The sequence below is a fragment of the Pseudophryne corroboree genome, chromosome 4 (assembly GCF_028390025.1).
Source record: "Pseudophryne corroboree isolate aPseCor3 chromosome 4, aPseCor3.hap2, whole genome shotgun sequence".
Classification (NCBI taxonomy): domain Eukaryota; kingdom Metazoa; phylum Chordata; class Amphibia; order Anura; family Myobatrachidae; genus Pseudophryne; species Pseudophryne corroboree.
Window position 1 is genome coordinate 874235379 of NC_086447.1, and position 20144 is coordinate 874255522.

General features: G+C 51.0%; 1 protein-coding gene across 3 annotated transcripts in view; it reads left to right on the top strand.

Moving 5' to 3' along the window:
• MOCS1 (molybdenum cofactor synthesis 1) overlaps nucleotides 1-20144 on the top strand; it is an 83759-nt gene that overhangs the window by 41582 nt on the left and 22033 nt on the right. For all 3 annotated transcript variants that reach the window (XM_063918832.1, XM_063918830.1, XM_063918831.1), the window contains exon 4: nucleotides 5939-6103. In XM_063918832.1, the coding sequence (XP_063774902.1) occupies nucleotides 5939-6103 (165 nt within the window). The remainder of the gene's footprint in view (nucleotides 1-5938; nucleotides 6104-20144) is intronic.

Below are 20144 nucleotides of genomic sequence, written 5' to 3' on the forward strand. Positions count from 1 at the left end.
CCCCCCCCCCGGAAAGCCCCAGCGTCATGCTGTGGACTTTGCGGAAGTAGGGGAGGACTTCTGCTCCTGGGAACTAGCTGAGTGCAGCTTTTTTCCCTTGCCTTTACTTCTGGCAACGAAGGATGATCCTCGTACCTTCTTGTTTTTATTGGAACGAAAGGACTGCATTTGATAATGTGGTACCTTCTTAGAATGCTGCGGGGGAACATAAGGTAAAAAATTCGATTTACCGGCCGTAGCAGTAGAGACTAGGTCCGAGAGGCCTTCTCCAAACAACTCCTCCCCCTTGTAAGGCAATGACTCCATATGCCGCTTTGAGTCGGCGTCTCCCGTCCACTGTCGGGTCCACAAGAGCTGCCTAGCAGAAATAGACATAGCGTTTATTCTAGAACTTAGTAAACAAATGTCTCTCTGAGCATCCCTCATATACAAGGCAGCATCTCTGATATGCTCCATGGTCATTAGAATGGTATCCCTATCTAAGGTGTTAAGGATAAGTGATAAGGAGTCTGCCCATGCCACGACAGCACTACAAACCCAGGCCGACGCCATGGCCGGCCTAACTATAGTTCCTGAATGTGTGTAAATGTGCTTCATGGTAATTTCCTGCTTGCGATCAGCAGGATCCTTGAGGGAAGCAATATCCGGAGAAGGCAGTGCCACCTTCTTGGATAAGCGTGTCAGCGCCTTGTCTACTTTAGGCGCAGATTCCCATCGTATCCGATCCTTCTGTGGAAAAGGATACGCCATGAGAATCCTTTTGGGAACACGGAGTCTCCTATCCGGAGATTCCCAAGCCTTTTCGCATAATTCGCTTAGCTCAAATGAGGACGGAAACGTGACCTCAGGCTTTTTCCCTTTATACATGTGAACCCTCGTGTCAGGGACAGGGGGTTCCTCCGTGATATGCAAAACCACTTTTTTGGCAATAATCATGTATCTAATACCTTTTGCCACCTTCGGATGTAATTTTGCATCCTCGTAGTCGACACTAGAGTCAGTATCTGTGTCAGCGACCTTGGATATGGGGCGCTTTTGAGACCCTGAAGGTCCTGGCACCACAGGGACAGGCACGGACTGGCTACCTGACTGATCCCTAGCTTCAGCCTTGTCTAATCTTTTATGCAGGAGATTTACATTTGCATTCAAGACATTCAGCATATCCACCCAGTCTGGTGTCGGCGTTGCCGACGGCGACCTGACATTCAAGCACTCCCCCTCCACATTAAGCGAGCCTTCCTCATCAAACATGTCGACACACACGTACCGACACACTGCTCACACCCAGGGAAACTTTTTCTGAAGACAGTATCCCCTGAAAGGCCTTTTGGAGAGACCGAGAGAGAGAGAGAGTATGCCAGCACACACCCCAGCGCAACAACCTGGAGACCAACACAGAATGCTTTTCCCCAGCAGTGCTGTATTATACTTTATACGCCAATTATGTGCCCCCCCCCCCCCCCCTCTCTTTTTAAACTCCCTTAACCGTGTGTAAGCAGGGGAGAGTCCGGGGAGCTTCCTCTCAGCGTTCTGTGACGGCGGCGGGCTTCTGTCCCGCTCAAAATCGTGTAAAATGGCAGGGGCTCAATTATATACATGTACAGTGCCCAGCTGTACATGTATATACCTATTTGCCATCTAAGAGGTGTTATTATTGCTGCCCAGGGAGCCCCCTCCTGCGCCCTGCACCCATACAGTGACCGGAGTGTGTGAGGTGATGTGGAGCAATGACGCACAGCTGCAGTGCTGTGCGTTACCTCTGTGAAGCTGAAGGCTCCTGCCGCCTGAGATGTCTTCTTGCTTCTGTTCTTCTGGCTCTGTGAGGAGAACGGCGGCGTGGCTCCGGGGGTGGATGCCCAGGACGAACCTGTGTACACCCCCTCTGAAGCTAATGGTGTCCAGTAGCCGAGGAAGCAGATCCTATCCGTTAAGTAGGTCTGCCCCACTCTCCTCAGTCCCTCGATGCAGGGAGCCTGTTGCCAGCAGTGCTCCCTGTGAAAAAGTAAAAATCCAAACAAAAATGCTTTCTGTAGCAAAGAACTCAAGAGAGCTCCCTGCAGTGTGCCCTTCATCCTCTGGGCACAGTGTAAAACTGAGGTCTGGAGGAGGGGAATAGAGGGAGGAGCCAGTGCACACCCAGAATCCAAAGCTTTCTTAAAGTGCCCCATCTCCTGCGGAGCCCGTCTATTCCCCATGGTCCTTACGGAGTCCCCAGCATCCTCTAGGACGTTAGAGAAAATCTGATTCCATTGCTATTTGCTACTAAACCTTAATATATGGTACATGATCATGTATGAAGACAGTCCCTGTGTAATCACAAAGGATGTTATATTACCCAATTATAGTCCTGAGACAATTTCCACAGTTCACTTCAATGCAGTAAAAAGTTTCTGAAAGAATACATTATAAAAATGAGAATAATAGAGGATCATCTCGGCAAGAACCATTGACATTGAGAGATTTAATGAACCAGGTGACGTAGATGTTCTGTGTATACAGGTAATAGGTGTCAGTGCATCAGAGAACATGCCTGTTTTATGCATTCTGCCGGTCAGGATTCCACATTCTCCAGGGAGGAATTCTAGTTACAAAGGTTGCAAGGGCTTACTATTTACTGTGTCAGAGCAACAGCCTCTTCCATTCACAATACAGTTGTGTCTACACCTTCTATCCTGACCAGTCACTAACTCAGGAGTGTGCAGTAGCCTCCATAACTTCAATGACCTCCAAATCCACTATAGCCAGGAAACGGCTGTATTAGGAGTAGAGGTTTGCGGCGGGCACTTTTCGGGTTTTGGTTTTGGATCTGGATCCCTGCTCGTGTTTTGGATCTGGATTGGTTTTGCCAAAACCATCCTTTCGGGTTTTGGTTTTGGATCTGGATGATTTTTGAAAAAAACAAACACAAAAACAGCTAAAATCACAGAATTTGGGGGTCATTTTGATCCTACGGTATTATTAACCTCAATAACATTCATTTCCAGTCTATTCTGAACACCTCACAATATTGATTTTAGGCCAAAAGGTTGCACCGAGGTAGCTGGATGACTTTGCTAAGCGACATGAGTGTGCGGCACAGACACCTGGGCCATCTAGGAGTAGCACTGCAGTGTCGGATAGAATGGCACTTTTAAAAATTAGGCCCCAAACAGCACGTGATGCAAAGAAAAAGAGGTGCACCGAGGTTGCTGGATGGCTAAGCGACACAAGTGTGCGGCACAAACACCTGGCCCATCTAGGAGTGGCACGCAGTGACTGACAGGATGGCAGATTTAAAAAATAGGCCCCAAACAGCACGTGATGCAAAGAAGAAAAGAGATGCACCGAGGTCGCTGGATGGCTAAGCTAAGCATGAGAAGCTGAGCCACCAGTCATGAACATAGGCCAAGGCCTTAGCCTTTCCTTGCCACTTCGTGTCGTGCATGGCATATTGCCAATTTTCCATTTCTCATCAGATAATTTCTTTTTTTTCTGATTATTAATTTTTGCTTCTTGGATTTTACATGCCCTCTATGACATTGGGCATCGGCCTTAGCAGACGACATTGATGGAATTGCATCATCAATGTCACGACTGGTGGCAGCAGCAGCTTCAGCGCTAGTACTAGGAACTGGAAGTGGTTTCTGATCTTCCACTATTTTTTCCTCCAAATTGTTGTTCTCCATTTTACAGTACAGCGCCGCTTTATTATTACAGCACACAGAACAGTGCCCCTTTATTTTCACAGCACCCCTGTATTCTTACAGCAGACCAGTGTAATGTTGTTTTAAGAGCAGCAGTACCCCTGAATATTTACAACCTACAGGGCCAGTGTAATGTTAAGACATCAGCACACCTATATTTCACAGTGCCCCTGCCCCCCTGTACAACACAGTGACAGCCAGGACAGCAACACACATGTACAGCTGCAGTAACACCAGTGACAGCCATGACAGCAACACACATGTACAGCTGCAGTAACACCAGTGACAGCCATGACAGCAACACACATGTACAGCTGCAGTAACACCAGTGACAGCCATGACAGCACCCCTAACACAGCACAGATACACCACAGTGACCTCAGCAGCACCCCAACAGAGCACACACTAACCCCACGCCACCACCCACAGAGAGACAGAGGTCTCCCTCCCTCACTCCAAGTCCGGAGTGAAAATGGGGGCGAAGCGCCGCTGTTTATATGGGATCCAAAGCCCGTGAGAATCCGACAGCGGGATGATGACGTTTTGCCTCATTCTGGTTTCCGAGTCTGGCGGGAAGTCCTGAGCCGGGCTTGGATTCATGCTCGGGATGTGATGTTCGGTTCTCAGGGAACCGAACCCGCTCATCCCTAATTAGGAGCAGTGCACTAGTCAGGATCTTGAAGAACCCAGAGCCTGACTGGTCTTTGAAGCCTGGTATAGCTGGGAAGTCCATATATGTCTAGAGTAGAACACCAAGTCTGATATGTAATATTGAGCAGAACTCTGTACCTGTAGTCTGAGGTCTGGTATAGCTGGGAAATCCGTACCTTACTAATCTGAGGTACAATATAAAGCAGAACACAGAGCCTGACTAGTCTGTGAGGTATAATATGGAGCAGAACTCGGTACCTGTAGTCTATGAGGCCTGGTATAGCTGGAAACTACGCATCTCGGTAGTATTTGAGGTGTAATATAGAGCAGAACTCTGTACCTGACCACTGTATATGGTGTAATATATAGCAGAACCTAGAGCCTGACTAGTCTATGAAGTCTGATATAACTGGGAACCCAATACCTGACTAGTCCTATGAGGTGTAATACAGAGCCTGACTAGTCTATTAGGTGTAATACAGAGCAGAACACAGAGCCTGACTAGTCCTATGAGGTATAATATGGAGCAGAACAAAGTGCCTGTAGTTTAAGAGACCTGATTTAGCTTGGAACTCCAAGGCAATATAGAGCAGAATCCAGTACCTTATTAGTCTTTCAAGTCCACAGAACTCGGTAGCCTGAGGACTAATATAGCTGGGAATTTAGGGGGTTATTCAGGTTTGTTGGCAAACCAAAAAAACAAGCAATTGGGCAAAACAATGTTGCACTGCAGGTGGGGCAGATGTAACGTGCAGAGAGATTTAGATTTGGATGGGTTATATTGTTTCTGTGCAGGGTAAATACTGCCTGCTTTATTTTTACACTGCAATTTAGATTTCAGTTTGAACACACCACACCCAAATCTAACTCTCTGCACATGTTACATCTGCCCCACCTGCAGTGCCACATGTTTTTGCTTGCTTTTTTGGTTTGCTAACAGTACCTCAGTACCTACCTGTCTAGTTTATGAGGTGTAATATAGAGCAGAACCCAGAACCTGACTAGTCTGAGGTGTAATATAGAGCAAAACCCAGAACCTGACTAGTCCTATGAGGTTTTGAGGTGTAATGTAGACCGGAGCCCAGAACATGACTAGTTGCTAGTGGAAATATTCAGTCTGCTTTTCCACTATGGCAGGTAATAATTTTGATGGGATAATTAGTTTACATCGGTGATGTGCGAAGTGATTCTGGATCCATCTGGCCCGAGTTAAGGATAGGTGTTTGTAGGCATATCTGTCGTTTTATGCCTGTACTTGATCAGTGATGTCCAATTATCCGTATCAAGATGGATGCTATATGTGTATATAATAGGTGATGACAGTAATAAGCCATGAAAAGGATCCCTCTGGGTTTTTTTTTTTTTTTTTAATCTTTGACGTTGCCTGAAAGTTTACACTAAACCAAGGTGGCCGTAACAGTTCTTTACATTATCTTCTCTGCTTTTATTTTTGTCTTTCTCCATCACATTTATCTCTCTGAAAGATGACCGTGACCACAATACACCCAGCCGCACTGTCGCACCTGTGTTACCTGCTCTTCTGGGGCAACGATCAGTCTTGGTAATTTGGCCAATGAGCTTGCTTTATTTTCCCCTTACTGTAGGACAACTTCGTAAACTGGAAGGACTGCAAACCATTGCACTGACCACGAATGGGATTAACCTTGCAAGACAGCTGCCCAAGCTGAAGGAGGCTGGATTAGATGTTCTGAATGTCAGTCTGGACACCCTTGTACCGGCGAAATTTGAGTTTATTGTACGCAGGAAAGGTGAGTACTGCTACTGTACAGAGACTGATAGGGTACTGAGTACATGGAAGTTGGCATTCTGTGACTTCCTGTGATAGTATCTTGTACCCAATATTCCAAGAGAGCCTCGCAGGACATAAATTCCACTCCCACCATTCTTTTGACTGTACTAGATTTTCCTCTAACGTCCTAGGGGATACTGTGATGGTCTTAGTACCATGGGGTATATATGGGGTCCAGTGGAGCCTGGCACTTTAAAATTTCTTCAGCGTGTGCTGGCTCCTCCCCTCTATGCCCCTCCCACAGACCCAGTTTAGAAAAATGTGCCCAAGGAGCCGGGTGCATTCTCTGGAGCTCCAGAGATTTTTTTTTTCTTCAACTTTCTTTTAGTTTATAATTTTCAGGCGCGGTACCAACCTCTTGCAAGGGTTAATGGTCCGGGATACCCACTGACGGGACATTGCTCCTGAGGGTGTTGTTTCGCTCACCCTTCAGCAGTGAGCGCACACTCCCATAGCATGCCGCCACCCCTAACGGGTAAGCCGAAGACGCGGTGAGTACGGAATCGGGGTCATGGTTATCGGGTCCCCGGTTCAGATGGCAGCATTAGGGCGCGGCGGGCACACGGCTCCACTGGGGTTGCTGTGTCCCTCTGCACAAGGCCACACTGGCGCTGGAGTAGAAAAGGTGTTTTAACCCTATTTTCTAAGTGTTTGGTGACTGCCAGTATAAATATATCGCAGGAACACCAGGCACCATTGAGGGAGCGGGACCGGAGACTCTGGCACCATTTCTTGCTGCATCACAGACCAGGCTGGCTGCAGGGAAGCACTGCTTCTCCAAGGGACCCTCAAAAGCACCCTGATTGGTACCAAAGGGGTTTGTAGTGGAGTGGAGCAATATACTGTATATATTATACTAGGTGATTCATCGCGCCCTACGGGCGCTCTTCACACCGTCGTTAGGGGCTACGCCCCGTTAGCCCCTGCAGGCCTTTAAACATACGCAGCCCGGTAGATAATAGATCCAGAAATTCAGGGCAGTATAGAGGGCATACAGAAATGGTGTCCGGTTGAGAAAAGATAGAGAGATGTCAGGGGGGCGGGAATGTACAGAAATGCTGTGCGATCGGTAAAGGATAGGGAGAGTCAGGGTGGTAGGTAGGGGATAAAGAGAGGGAAGGTGTTAGAGAGAAAATACCGTTGCGAGAATTTTTTTTTAATGCCAGTGGGTAAATATTGCAAGGGGGAAGGGCGTGCGATTGTCAAGGGGGCGTAGCCCTTTGTGAGGGCGTGCAGAGTGGCCGCAGGGCACAATGAATAACATAGTGTAGTTTATACTGCTAGTGTCTGCATCATGAAGTACCAGATGAGTAACAGCAATGCACTGTAGATAAGACACCAAAGTGCTGTGGCCACAGGTAGCAGAGCCGCTTATACACACAATACCCACAGGCAGCAGAGTCGCTTATACACACAATACCCGCAGGTAGCAGAGGCGCTTATACACACAGTGCCCACAGGCAGCAGAGTCGCTTATACACACAATACCCGCAGGTAGCAGAGCCGCTTATACACACAATGGCCACAGGTAGCAGAGTCGCTTATACACACAATACCCACAGGCAGCAGAGCCGCTTATACACACAATACCCACAGGCAGCAGAGTCGCTTATACACACAATACCCGCAGGTAGCAGAGGCGCTTATACACACAATGGCCACAGGTAGCAGAGCCGCTTATACACACAATACCCACAGGCAGCAGAGCCGCTTATACACACAATACCCACAGGCAGCAGAGTCGCATATACACACAATACCCGCAGGTAGCAGAGGCACTTATACACACAGTGCCCACAGGCAGCAGAGTCGCTTATACACACAATACCCGCAGGTAGCAGAGGCGCTTATACACACAATGGCCACAGGTAGCAGAGGCGCTTATACACACAATACCCACAGGTAGCAGAGGCGCTTATATACACAGTGCCCACAAGGGGTGTAGTACTGGTGACCGGCGGTCTCCTGACCGCCGGTCACCTTACCGATGGCAGGATCCCGGCAGCATACCGACGCCGGGATCCCGTCGGGGAGGGGCGAGTGCAGCAAGCCCCTTGCGGGCGCGCTGCGCTCGCCACACTGCGGGCTCGGTGGCGACCTGCGGTCGCCACGGGTTCTATTTCCACTCTATGGGTGTCGTGGACACCCACGAGTGGAAATAGTCCCTGTTGGTCGGCATGCCGACCATCGGGATAGTGAGCCGTCGGGCTTATGGAGGAGGTCATGTGACTGTCGGTCAGCTGACCGGCGGTCACATGAATACCACCCCCCACAGGTAGTAGAGGCACTTATACACACAGTGACGACAGGTAGCAGAGGCGCTTATACACAAAATGGACACAGGTAGCAGAGCCGCGTATACACACAATACCCACAGGTAGCAGAGCCGCGTATACACACAATACCCACAGGTAACAGAGTTGGTTCTACACACAATGGCCACAGGTAGCAGCGCCACTTATACACAATGGCCACAGGTAGCAGTGTTGCTTATACACACAATGGCCACTGGTAGCAGCGCCACTTATACACAGTGCCCACAGGTAGCAGAGTTGGTTCTACACACAATGGCCACAGGTAGTAGCTGCATTTATACACACGGTGGTCACAGGTAGCAGCGCCACTTATACACAATGCCCACAGGTAGCAGAGCCGCTAATACACATAATGGGCACAGGTAGCAGAGCCGCTTATACACACAGTGCCCACAGGTAGCAGAGTTGGTTCTACACACAGTGGCCACAGGTAGTAGCTGCGTTTATACACACAGTGGCCACAGGTAGCAGCGCATCTTATAAACAATGCCCACAGGTAGCAGTGTCGCTTAGACACAGAATGGCCACAGCATTAGTGTTTCTTATTAATCCAGTGTCCATTGGTAGCAACTATACTCACAGAAGTTCAGTGTGTGTGGGGGGGGGGGGTTTGGAAAGGGGGTGGGTTCAGTGAGGTGCCTATCCGTGCCGCTGATCACCCCGATTCAGGGAATCCCTTGTAGCGGCTACAGATGGTGTCCGAGGTGCTACGTGTGGTGGAGGGGTGGGTGTGGGAGGGGGTCCAGAGGTATTGCGGGTGGCGGAGGGGTGGGTGCAGGGGCACGGATGGCGGAAAGGGTGCAGAGGTGCTGTGTGTGGAGGAGGGGGAGGTGTGGAGGGGGCGCAGATGGGGGAGGGGGTCTAGAGGTGCTGCGGGGAGGGGCGGGTGCGGGTGGGAAGTGTAGATGCTGTTAGTGGGGGAGGGGTGGGCGCGAGGGAATGTGGATGAAAGAGGGGGTATGGAGGTGATGTGTGTGTGTGTGTGTGTGTGGGAGGGGCGATGTAGGTGGGTGCGTTTGGAGGTGCAGGGGGGGGTGAGCTTAGGTGATGGGTTTCAGAAGTGCTGTGGGTGGGGGAGGTGTGGGATGGCACGGATCGGGGATGTAGATGCTGTGGATGGGGGAGGGGTGGCTGCGGGCGAGCTGTGGATGGGGGAGGGAGTCCGGAGGTGCTTCGGGTGGTGGTCCAGAGGTGTTGCGGGTGGGGGAGGGGCAGGTGTGGGAGGTCCATAGATGCGGAGGGTGTCTGTAGATAATGCGGGTGGGTAGGTGCTGTAGTTAGGGGAGTGGTGGGTGCGGGGGTGTTGCGGTGGGGTAGGTGATCTGGATGGGGTAGGTGATCTGGATTTGTGGTAGCCAGGGGAGGGGCGGGTGCGGGGTTGGCAAGGATGGGGGAGGGGGTCCGTGGGTGCTGTGGATGAGTGAGGGGTGGGTGCGGGATTACGGCGGTGGGTGGGGGAGGGTGCCGGTGCGGGGATACCGTGGTCGGGGTAGGGCCGGGGGTGCTGCTGCGGCGGGTGGGGGAGGGGCAGGGGTGTGGCGGTGGGGGAGGGGTGGGTGTGGGGATGCTGCGGGCGGTGTGCGAGGGGTGGGGGCGTGAGGGGGTGCGGATGGTGTCTGTAGATACTGGTGGCGGTGGAGGGGCAGGTACGGGAGCCTGTGGATGAAGGAGGGGGGGTCTGGAGGTGCTGTGCGTGGGGGAGGGCCGATGTAGTGGGGGTGCGTAGGGGGAGGTGGGGTTGCAGGGGGGGGGGGGTTGGGTTGTAGAAGTGCTGGGGGTGGGGGAGGTGTGGGTGCGGGATGGGGTATGTAGATGCTGTGGGTGGCTGCAGGGGAGCCGTGGATGGGGGAGGGGGTCCTGAGGTGCTGTGGGTGGTGGTCCAGAGGTGCTGGGGGCGGGGGAGGTCCGCGAATGGGGGTGGTGGTCCAGAGGTGCTGGGGGCGGGGGAGGTCCGCGAATGGGGGTGGGGGAAGGTGTCTATAGATGATGGGGTGGGGGAGTTGCTGTGGGTGGGGGAGTAGCGGCTGCGGGGGTGTGATGGGGGTACGGATGCGGCAGGAGAGGGGCGGATGGGGGAGGGGATCCAAGGGCGCTGTAGGTGGGTGAGGGGTGGGTGTGTGGTTACCGCAGTTGGAGAGGGCCAGCTGTGGTGGTGTTGGGGGTGGTGGAGGGGCAGGTGGGTGGGTGTTGTGGGGGAGGGGTGGGTGCAGGGGTGGTGTGGTTGGGTGGGTGCGAGGGTGCCACTTTTGCGTGTGCGTTTGGGGGGGTTCTGCAGGTAGGGGAGGGGGTGCTGTGCATAGGGGAGGGGCGGGGGTGCCATGGGTGGGGGCTTGTGAGCAGGGGTGATGCGGGGGGGCTGGGGGAGAGGCTGGTGTGGGAGTGCCGTGGGTGCCGTATTTGGTGGAGCAGGAGCAGGGGTGCTGCGGATGGGGGAGGGGCGGGTGCAGGAGGGGCAGATGCGGTGGTGGTGCGGGTGGGGTGGAGGGTGCTGGGATGTAGCGGGGGGAGAGGTGGGTATGGGGGTGTGGGAGGGCCGGGGGTGCCGCGGGTGGGGAGTGCTGCAGGTGTGGGAGCTACGGTTGGGGGCGGGAGTGCCGCGGGGGGGCTGCAGGGGTGGGGGGCGGATGTGGTGGGTGCCGCAGGTGGGGTGCCGCGGGTGTTGGTGCTACTGGTGGGGGAGCAATGCGGGAGTGCCGTAGGTGTTGTTGCTACTGGTGGGGGAGCGGGCGGGGGGCCGCGGGTGTTAGTGCTACGGGTGGGTGGGGGCGAGTGCTGCTGTCAGTAGCCTTCTACTGTATAGTAGCATTTTCCCCTGAACTCTGCGGCAGCTGCAAGACTGAGGCGGTTAGTAAGAGTCCCGCTTACAGTCAGCGGCTGCAGTGTCACCCGACTCCCTGGGAGACATGTCTCTCGCACAGCTGCTATACCCAGGCACGTGGCCAGCAGCAGCAACGTCACACCGTGACGTCACCCGGGCACAATACAGCAACACTGCAGCAGCTGGTAGAACAGTGACGTCACCCAGACAATAATACATTAATACTGCTGCAGCATTGCATCACACAGTGACGTCGCCCGTGCGGCTGACATGAACAGTCACATCCCGGACTTACAGTACTGCACCACATAGCAGATCCCTATGGCCGCGGTGTTTTGACATAGGAGGGAGAGAGAATATCTTCCCGATCCCGAGGGCGCCTGTGTAACGCAGTGGTGGGGCTAGGAGTAGTCACTGGCTATTCTATTTAATGATCCGCAATAGGTGAGGGGCGGGAGGCAGGGTGAGATAGGAAACCTGTCCATGTCACTGCCATACCTCCTAACTTTTCTCTTTTTGAAAGAGTGACACACGCGCGGCGAAGCTCCCGAAAAGGGGGCGTTGCCTACGAAAAGGGGGCGTGGCTTCGCGGGAGGACCCGCGATCGCGAGCCACGTCCCCGTTTTCGTCACTGAAGGGGCATGCCCAGCGCTCTGTGAGCTGCTGGCATGCCCCCTCTCCCTCTGTCTCCAATGAATAGACGCTGTGCGCATGCGCACAGCGTCTATTCACCGCACGTGTGTGACAGCAGCTACTGCCGCGGGAGCCCCAGGTACTGGCTGGATATATACAGTGCTGCGGCTGGGGTAGTGTTAGCAGCGGGACAGCGTGTCACCATGTGGTAGCCGCCCCGCGGAGTACAGTGACCAGGAGCCAGCAGGGAGAGGAGAGAGACAGGGGAGTGGGCGGAGACTGGGCGGGCTGAGGGAGGGGACTGTTTCTGGTAGATCTGTGACTGTGACTCCGCCCAGCGTTACGGCACAGAGTCACAGATGTAGCCAAATATATAGGAGATACTCTCGGTCCCTTATCTAAGGTTCCTAGTTACTGCCCAGCAAAGCATTGCTTTAGCTTTAGAGGCAAGGTGTGCTGGTTTTTCCCTCTCTGTCTCAATACTAACAGGCTTTCTAGGTTACTCTGTTCTTTAAACTGTGTGTGTGTGTGTGTGTGTGTGTGTGTGTGTGTGTGTGTGTGTGTACTGCTGTTCAGTGTGTCAGTTCTGTAGCACAGAGTTTTCCCATTCTCCCAGTGGGTCTCTGTTGTGTACACAGTGCAGTTCCTGTTCTTAGGAAAACAGCACTCAAGAGCCATTGTGGCTGGACTCCATTAAATGGATGACTACAGACATATCATCCGCAGTGGCTACTGCCAGGCAGGAGAGGCAAGATTTTTAAAAAATATATGGCCGATTTTTTGCTTCACAATTCAGACCACAGGCCAGTTTCTCAACCACTTATGCTTATTTCACAGAAACGTACGCTGCCCCATGTTCTCCAGTCTGACTCTGATGATGAGATGCCAGGTCTGAAGTAAGGGGAGGTGGAGGTTGACAAGGTAGACGGTACTCTGTTTCAGTGAGTGGAAGCTCTTATATACTCTATTCGGGAGGTCCTGAATATCCATGATAAGGAGACGAAAACGGTAAAAGAATAGTTTTTTAATGTAAAACCAAAGTCATCTGCTACTTTTCCGGTCTCAAATGAATTAAACACGCTTTTTAGAGAAAATGAGCTAATCCTGACAAGAAATTTCAGATCCCTAAGAGGTTGCAGACTTCATTTTCCCTTCCCCCCTGAGGATAGGAAGGTGTGGGAAAATCCACCTGCCAGGCTGTCACGTAAGATTGTGCTGCCTGTACCTGTACCTTTAAAAGACCCTGCTGATCATAAGATTGAAACTACACTCCAGTCCATTTACACAGCAGTAGGAGTTGCTCAGAGACCCACAATTGCTTGTAGTTGGATTACAAAGGCCATTGTTAAATGGACGGGTAATATAACAGAAGGTTTTGACACTTTGCCTCAAGATGAGCTTATCGCACTTCTGCGGCATGTTCAGGATTCTGCTAATTTCATAAGTGAAGCAATCAAGGAAATTGGCCTGATCAATTCACGCTCAATGGCTATGGCTGTGTCGGCACGCAGGGCGTTATGGCTGCGGCCATGGACAGCAGACGCTGATTCCAAGAGGGGTGTTGAGAACCTTCTCTTAATGTGAAGGCTTTATTTGGTGACTAACTAAACAAGTGGATTTCACAAGCGACGGCCGGTAAGTCCACTCTTACCCCGGCTTCTCTCTACAGTCCTTTTGGGTGGCCAGGTTTAGGGACAAGGCCAGGGGTGCTTCTAACGCTGCTAGAGGAAACCGAGGTAAACCACGCAGAACAGCGGCAGCTGGTTCCCTGGAGCAGAACTCAGGATCAGCCTCTTCCAAGCCCTCCGCATGACGGTTGGCCCCAACTTCTGGGGGGATTTACAGGTGTGTGCTCACCTCAGATATTTCAGTCACATTTGGGGGGACTCCTGCCGGGACCTCTGGGTGGGAGACCTAATCTCCCAGGGCTACCGGTTGGAATTTCAAATGCTCCCACCTCACAGATTCTTCAAGTCAGGCTTGCCAGTTTCACCTGTGTAAAGGGTTACCTTGCAAGAAGCCATCCAAAAACTGTTGCGAACGCAAGTCATTGTTCCAGTTCCACCTAAACTCCAACTCCACCTTAAACCTCAAATCACTGTACCCGTACTTACGTGTGTTCAAATTCAAGACTGCGTCTGAGAGTGGTGGTTTCTGGCCTGAAAGAAGAGGAATTCTTGGTATCCCTGGATATCAAGGATGCGTACCTTCACATCCCGATATGGCTGCCTCATCAAGCTTTCCTCAGATTTGCACTACAGGACAGTCTCTTCCAGTTCCAGGCCTTGCCTTTTGGTCTCTCCACGGCACCAAGGGTGTTCCCAAAGGTAATGGCGGAGATGATGTTACAACTCCATATGATGGGAGTGAACATCGTTCTGTACTTGGACAATATCCTCATAAAAGCTGTGACCAGAGCACATTTGTTGGAAAGCATTGACCGGACTACGCGTCTACTCATGAATCACGGGTGGATTCTCAATCTGCAGAAATCCCAACTGGAACCTTCACAGAGGTTTCAGTTCCCGGGAATTATACTGGACACGGCGTCTCAGAAAGTGCTCCTTCCTATGGAAAAAGCACTGACAATTCAGTCAATGGTTCGCTTCGTTCTGAAACCAACCAAAATCTCTGTGCATCTTTGCATGCGCCTCCTGGGAAAGATGGTACTCTCATACTAGGCAATTCAGTATGTAAGATTCCATGCCCATCCGTTCTAGCTGGATCTGCTGGACAAGTGGTCAGGATCGCATCTGCACATGCATTGGAGGATATCCCTTTCGCCGAAAGCAATTTTTAGCAGGTTTTAGCCAGCAAAGGAATTCCCGGCACAGTTATCTCAACTATGGTCCAGGCTCGGAAGGTGGTCGTGTCTAAGCATTACCACCGCATCTGGAAGAAGTATGTCTCCTGGTGTGAGGGTCGACAGTACTCCACTGTGGATTTTCATCTGGGAAGGTTCTTACTCTTCCTGCAAGTAGGTGTGGATATGGGATCCATCAAGGTTCCGATCTCGGCCTTGTCTTTTTCTATCAAAAACAGTTGGCTGTTATCCCGGAAGTCCAGACATTCCTAAAAGATGTCCTTCGTATTCAACCACCCTTTGTTCCTCCCACGGCACCGTGGGATCTCACCTTGGTCCTGACTTTTCTGCAATCAGAGTGCTTTGAACACATGGTGGACATTAAATATTTGACTTGGAAGACTGTCATGTTGTTGGCCTCTGCGAGGCGTGTCTCGGAGTTAGGGGCCTTGTCCTATAAGACAGAAAAAGAGCCCTTATCTGGTGTTTCACGAGGATAAAGCAGAACTGAGAAATCGCCAGCAATTTTTGCCTAAAGTGGTGTCGGCGTTTCACATCAACCAACCGATCTTGGTCCCGGTGGTCTCTGACATGTCTGTTACGCCAAAGTCCTTGGACGTGGTTTGGGCTTTGAAGGCTTATGTCATGAGGACAGCTCGTCACAGGAAATCTGATTCGCTTTTTGGGGGTGATTCCGAGTTGTTCGCTCGCTAGCTGATTTTAGCAGCATTGCACACGCTAGGCCGCCGCCCTCTGGGAGTGTATCTTCGCTTAGCAGAATTGCGAACGAAAGATTAGCAGAATTGTGAATAGAAAATTCTTAGCAGTTTCTGAGTAGCTCGAGACTTACTCCTACACTGCGATCAGCTCAGGCCGTTTCGTTCCTGGTTTGACGTCGCAAACACGCCCTGCGTTCGGACAGCCACTCCCCCGTTTCTCCAGACACTCCCGCGTTTTATCCTGGCACGCCTGCATTTTTCCGCACACTCCCTGAAAACGGTCAGTTTCCGCCCAGAAACACCCACTTCCTGTCAATCACACTCCGATCACTTCAACGATAAAAATTCTTCGTTCTGCCGTGAGTAAATCTACTAAGTTTTGACCTAAAATACTTAGCGCACTGCGTACCATGCGCATTTTCGCATTAATCGCTCCGTTGCGATAATCGGCAACGAGCTAACAACTCGGAATGACCCCCTTTGTTCTCTATGATGCTAACAAGATTGGTTGCCCTGCTTCGAAGCAGTCGATTGCGCATTGGATCAGGCCTACAATCCAACAGGCTTTACTCTTCGGCGGCTTTGCCTCTGCCGAGGTCTGTTCAGGCCCACTCCACACGGTCGGTGGGTTCTTCCTGGGCGGCTGCCTGGGGTGTCTCGGCTTTTCAGTTATGCCGAGCAGCTACTTGGTCATGTTCGAACACGTTTTGTTAAGTTTTACAGGTTCGACACCTTGGCTACAGAAGAACTTCAGCATGGTCAATCTGTTTTGCAGGGGTCTTAGCACTCTCCCACCTGTTCTGGGAGCTTTGGGACTTCCCTCATGGTACTAGGACCAACCCAGTATTCCCTAAGACATTAGAGAAAATAAGATTTTAATACCTACCGGTAAATCCTTTTCTCGTAGTCCGTAGGGGATACTGGGCGCCCGCCTCTGTGCTTTGGTATTTTCCTGCAAGTGTTGTTTCTTGTGTGTTTGTTGTTTGGGTCTGCTGTTTCTGTCCCTATTTCAAGTTGTGGTTAGCGTTGCTATCCTCTTGTGTTGTGTGCTAGCTTGTTTTCTCACCACTTTCTTATCTATTTTCCTCCTCTAAAATTATGTCCGTCTCCCCGGCACAGTTTTTTCCTAGACTGGGTCTGTGGGAGGAGCATAGAGGGGAGGAGCAAGCACACTCTGAAGAAATTTAAAAGTGCCAGGCTCCAATGGACCCCATCTATACCCCATGGTACTAGGACCATCCCAGTATCCCTTATGGATTACGAGAAAAGGATTTACCGGTAGGTATTAAAATCCTATTATCAATGTTTTGGAAATGGTGCCCCCATTGGTCAGTGTATGTAAAAACACCAAGGATGTGGGCTGTGAAACCTTGATGGTCAAAGTGCAACGTTCCTTTAATGTAACACTAGAGCGATTTTGCCCCATGCTGTGAAAAGTGACAGAACGCAGGGTTTAAAACACCTGTGTGACACTGCCATGAACCTGAGGAAATGGAAATACGCCAATCAACACACAGAACACAACCTTTGACCTCTCTACTCTAAAGTTGTTGTTTTTTTTATGGAAATCAACCTTATTTTACTGTAATACTTTTTTTTAGCGAGATGAAACCTCTGGGCCAGTACCCATTATGTCCACTAGATGGTGGTATCTGACCATTACATTTTGCCTTCTGCTCTGAATATACTGTATAGGTTAAACACAGCCCTGAGCAAGGGCAAGGGCTGTCCATGAATATTTCCTTTACCATTTTCAGGACTGTAAAAAGCAAAGGTCTTCTGCACCAGGAACCAAATTAAGGCCAATATTAGGGCATATGTTTCGGTTAAAACCATTTATATATGTAACACAATGTGAAGTGAGCACTCGCCCTTTTTAATAACTACTGGCCAATGTAGCACTTTCCCTGATACAAGCTGCCAGGTTGCTCTTACCCCTGTATAAAATGCTGTCTCTGTACCCAGGGTACTCGTGACTTGTTTTGTGGCTTCAAGTTAATTGCAGTCTAATGGGATGTGTTTTTCTGGAGGTACAGTGGCGTTTACATATAATAATACGTGGGGTTCTGGTTCAGGTCCCCTGGTTGGTGTCTGTGGTCGTCTACTGAATTGGGCTGTATGAGAACATTTGTCATCCTCTCTCCCAGCACTGGGGATTATTGTGGGGCTGAATGAATGAACAGATGAATGTAGCTGTTTATAGTCTGGGGAATGTATTCTAGGCTCCGGAGCAGCAGTAAATGTGTTGCAGGGGTAACATTCGTGCTAAAATAAAAGTTTTGGTTCTAGTTTAGAGTGTTTGGGATATCTCTATAGAGTTGTCGAAAGAGGTAGTAAATATGGAGGTTGCAACATTTCCGGCAAGCACAGAATACTAAGGTGTTATCAGTTTTACTTGGACACCAGGAGACAGAGAAGGAGATAGAAAGAATGAAAAATTCTGTGCTGAAGAGTACAGGATGGGGGTGGGGGTGTGTGTGTGTGTGTGTGGGGGGGGGACCAGATACAGTGTAGAACTGACCCTGCATCACACCAAATAACATGGTATGGAGCTGTCACCGTGTCACACCAGATAATGTGACTCAGAACCGACCCTGTTTCACACCATATAATGGGGCAGATGTATTGAGTCTGGAGAAGTGATAAAGCGGTGATAAGTGTAAGGTGATGATGCACCAGCCAATCAGCTCCTGTCATTTTTCAAATCCGTAATGATTGGCTGGTGCGTTATCACCCTGCGCTTATCACTGCTTTATCCCTTCTCCAGGTTAATACATCGGCCCCTATGTGGCTTAGAGCCGGTAATGTGTCACACCAGATAATTCAGCTCAGAACTTACTACACATCACTCCAGATAATGTGGCTCAGAGCCGATCCTGCCTGGCACCAGATTATGTGGTTCAGAGTTGATGCTACGTCACTTCATGTAGTGTAGCTCAGAACTAACCATTTTTCATGCAAGCTAACCCATTATAATGTGGCTCATAACAGCCCCCGTATCACATGAGAGAACGTGGCTCAGTGCTGGCCCACATCACATGAGAGAACGTGGCTCAGAGCTGGCCCACATCACATGAGAGAACGAGGCTCAGAGCTGGCCTACATCATGCCAGATAACGTGGCTCAGAACTGACCCCGCATCACAGCAGATAACGTGGGTCAGAACTGACCCCGCATCACAGCAGATAACGTGGCTCAGAACTGACCCCGCATCACAGCAGATAATGTGGCTCAGAACTGACCGCGCATCACAGCAGATAACGTGGCTCAGAACTGACCTCGCATCACAGCAGATAACGTGGCTCAGAACTGACCCTGCATCACAGCAGATAACGTGGCTCAGAACTGACCCCGCATCACAGCAGATAACGTGGCTCAAAACTGACCCCGCATCACTCCAGATAATGTGGGTCACAACTGACCCCGCATCACTCCAGATAACGTAGCTCACAATTAACCCTGCATCACCCCAGATAACGTAGCTCACAACTAACCCCGCATCACTCCAGATAACGTGACTGTCGACTGACCCTGCATCACAGCAGATAACGTGGCTCACAACTGACCCCCGCTTCACTTCAGATAACGTGGCTCACAACTGACCCCCGCATCACTCCAGATAACGTGGCTCACAACTGGCCCCCGCATCACATCCGATAACATGGCTCACAACTGACCCCGCATCACTCCAGATAACGTGGCTCACAACTGACCCCGCATCACTCCAGATAACGTGGCTCACAACTGACCCCCGCTTCACCCCAGATAACGTGGCTCACAACTGACCCCCGCATCACTCCAGATAACGTGGCTCACAACTGGCCCCCGCATCACAGCAGATAACGTGGCTCACAACTGACCCCACATCACTCCAGATAATGTAGCTCACAACTAATCCCCGCATCACAGCAGATAACGTAGCTCACAACTGACCCCGCATCACTCCAGATAACGTAGCTCACAATTAACCCTGCATCACTCCAGATAACGTGGCTGTCAACTGACCCCACATCACTCCAGATAACGTGGGTCACAACTGACCCTGCATCACTCCAGATAACGTAGCTCACAACTGACCCCGCATCACTCCAGATAACGTAGCTCACAATTAACCCTGCATCACCCCAGATAACGTAGCTCACAACTAACCCCGCATCACTCCAGATAACGTGACTGTCGACTGACCCCCGCATCACAGCAGATAACGTGGCTCACAACTGACCCCCGCATCACAGCAGATAACGTGGCTCACAACTGACCCCCGCATCACTCCAGATAACGTGGCTCAGAACTGACCCCGCATCACAGCAGATAACGTGGGTCAGAACTGACCCCGCATCACAGCAGATAACGTGGCTCAGAACTGACCCCGCATCACAGCAGATAATGTGGCTCAGAACTGACCGCGCATCACAGCAGATAACGTGGCTCAGAACTGACCTCGCATCACAGCAGATAACGTGGCTCAGAACTGACCCTGCATCACAGCAGATAACGTGGCTCAGAACTGACCCCGCATCACAGCAGATAACGTGGCTCAAAACTGACCCCGCATCACTCCAGATAATGTGGGTCACAACTGACCCCGCATCACTCCAGATAACGTAGCTCACAATTAACCCTGCATCACCCCAGATAACGTAGCTCACAACTAACCCCGCATCACTCCAGATAACGTGACTGTCGACTGACCCTGCATCACAGCAGATAAC